The sequence below is a fragment of the Bombus pyrosoma genome, linkage group LG8, assembly GCF_014825855.1.
Source record: "Bombus pyrosoma isolate SC7728 linkage group LG8, ASM1482585v1, whole genome shotgun sequence".
NCBI classification, from domain to species: Eukaryota; Metazoa; Arthropoda; class Insecta; order Hymenoptera; family Apidae; genus Bombus; species Bombus pyrosoma.
This window is the reverse complement of record NC_057777.1, coordinates 10,969,603-10,970,752: the sequence shown is the minus strand read 5'-3', so window position 1 is coordinate 10,970,752 and position 1,150 is coordinate 10,969,603. Positions and strand designations below refer to the sequence as shown.

Genomic DNA, 1,150 nt, shown 5'->3' with positions numbered 1-1,150 from the left:
TGACAGTGCAAATCTTCGATGCGGACGATTGTTTCCGATGTTGTTATTATTGCTCGGGGGACGAACATTGTTTCGATTAAAATTATTCGGAGGTGTCGGACGTTGGTATCGCATTCTATCGTTTATTCGTTTTAACTTATGCGTTGCTCGGACTACTTGGCGATACACATTTTCTAAGGAATTGTATCCTGCTATTTTTCCTCTCAAATTTACCTCGTTCGGAAGTCCCCTTACGAAAGCCTCCCTTGTATCCCAATCTATTGTATCTAAGACATCTTGAGATATGATGCCGTACTCACACCTTTCATCGTCTATTACTGCTAACCTAAGATTTCTAACGCGGTCCATATAGTCCAATATATCTTCCCCTGGTCGCTGGAAAACCGTCGCTAATTCGCCCTTATATTCGTTAACCGTTTTTCCAGGCCCGAACATATCTTTTAATTTATTTCCAAAATCGTTTAAACTTACCAGCTCGGTGTCTTCCACAGCGAGGAACGCGTGTCCGCGAAGCTTATTCATTAATAATTTTACTAATTGAGGCTCTTGATATTTAGGAATCATATTTCGTGCACGCTCGCACGCTCTTAAAAATTGAAATACTGACGATCGATGTCCATCAAATATGGGTACTGATTCGATTGCGTCCTTTAATTTAATTGGTTGGGAGTTACCCCCTGTCGGTATTGTCTCTTCCTCGATTATCGGGGGTGGTGTAGGTGTCGCGGGTTCTTGCTTTGTCTTTATTGAACGCATTTCGTCTCGTAATTCATGAAGTTTTGTACGGAAATTTGCATCCCATGCTTTAAGTTTCTCTGATAATGTCAAGACCACGTCTTCGTCTAATGATTCTAGTGCGGTCGCCATATTTTCTTAAGTATATATTTTATCAGTAGCCATAATAACTTTAATCCTCTGTGGAGCGTATCCCACCAATCATAACAACTTTAATCCTCCGTGAAGCGTATCCCACCGCTTGCCACCAAAAATTTTTTTATACTGTTACGTTTTGACTTATATATTTTTAAATTATCTCTATCGCTAGTTTGATCGAGAAGGAAAAGGAATGATAGTAGTTGAAATATAAATTTAAACATCCAATTAATACGGTAGTTGCTGCCACCAGAAATAGTCTAATGGACTATTTCGA

The 1,150-nt window shown here is 39.4% G+C and overlaps 1 protein-coding gene across 1 annotated transcript in view; it reads left to right on the top strand.

Moving 5' to 3' along the window:
* The first annotated feature begins 1,066 nt into the window (after positions 1 to 1,066).
* Positions 1,067 to 1,150, top strand: part of LOC122570265 — a 6,324-nt gene continuing 6,240 nt past the window's right edge. Inside the window, exon 1 of the mRNA XM_043732362.1 lies at positions 1,067 to 1,072. Coding sequence (XP_043588297.1) covers positions 1,067 to 1,072 — 6 coding nt within the window. The remainder of the gene's footprint in view (positions 1,073 to 1,150) is intronic.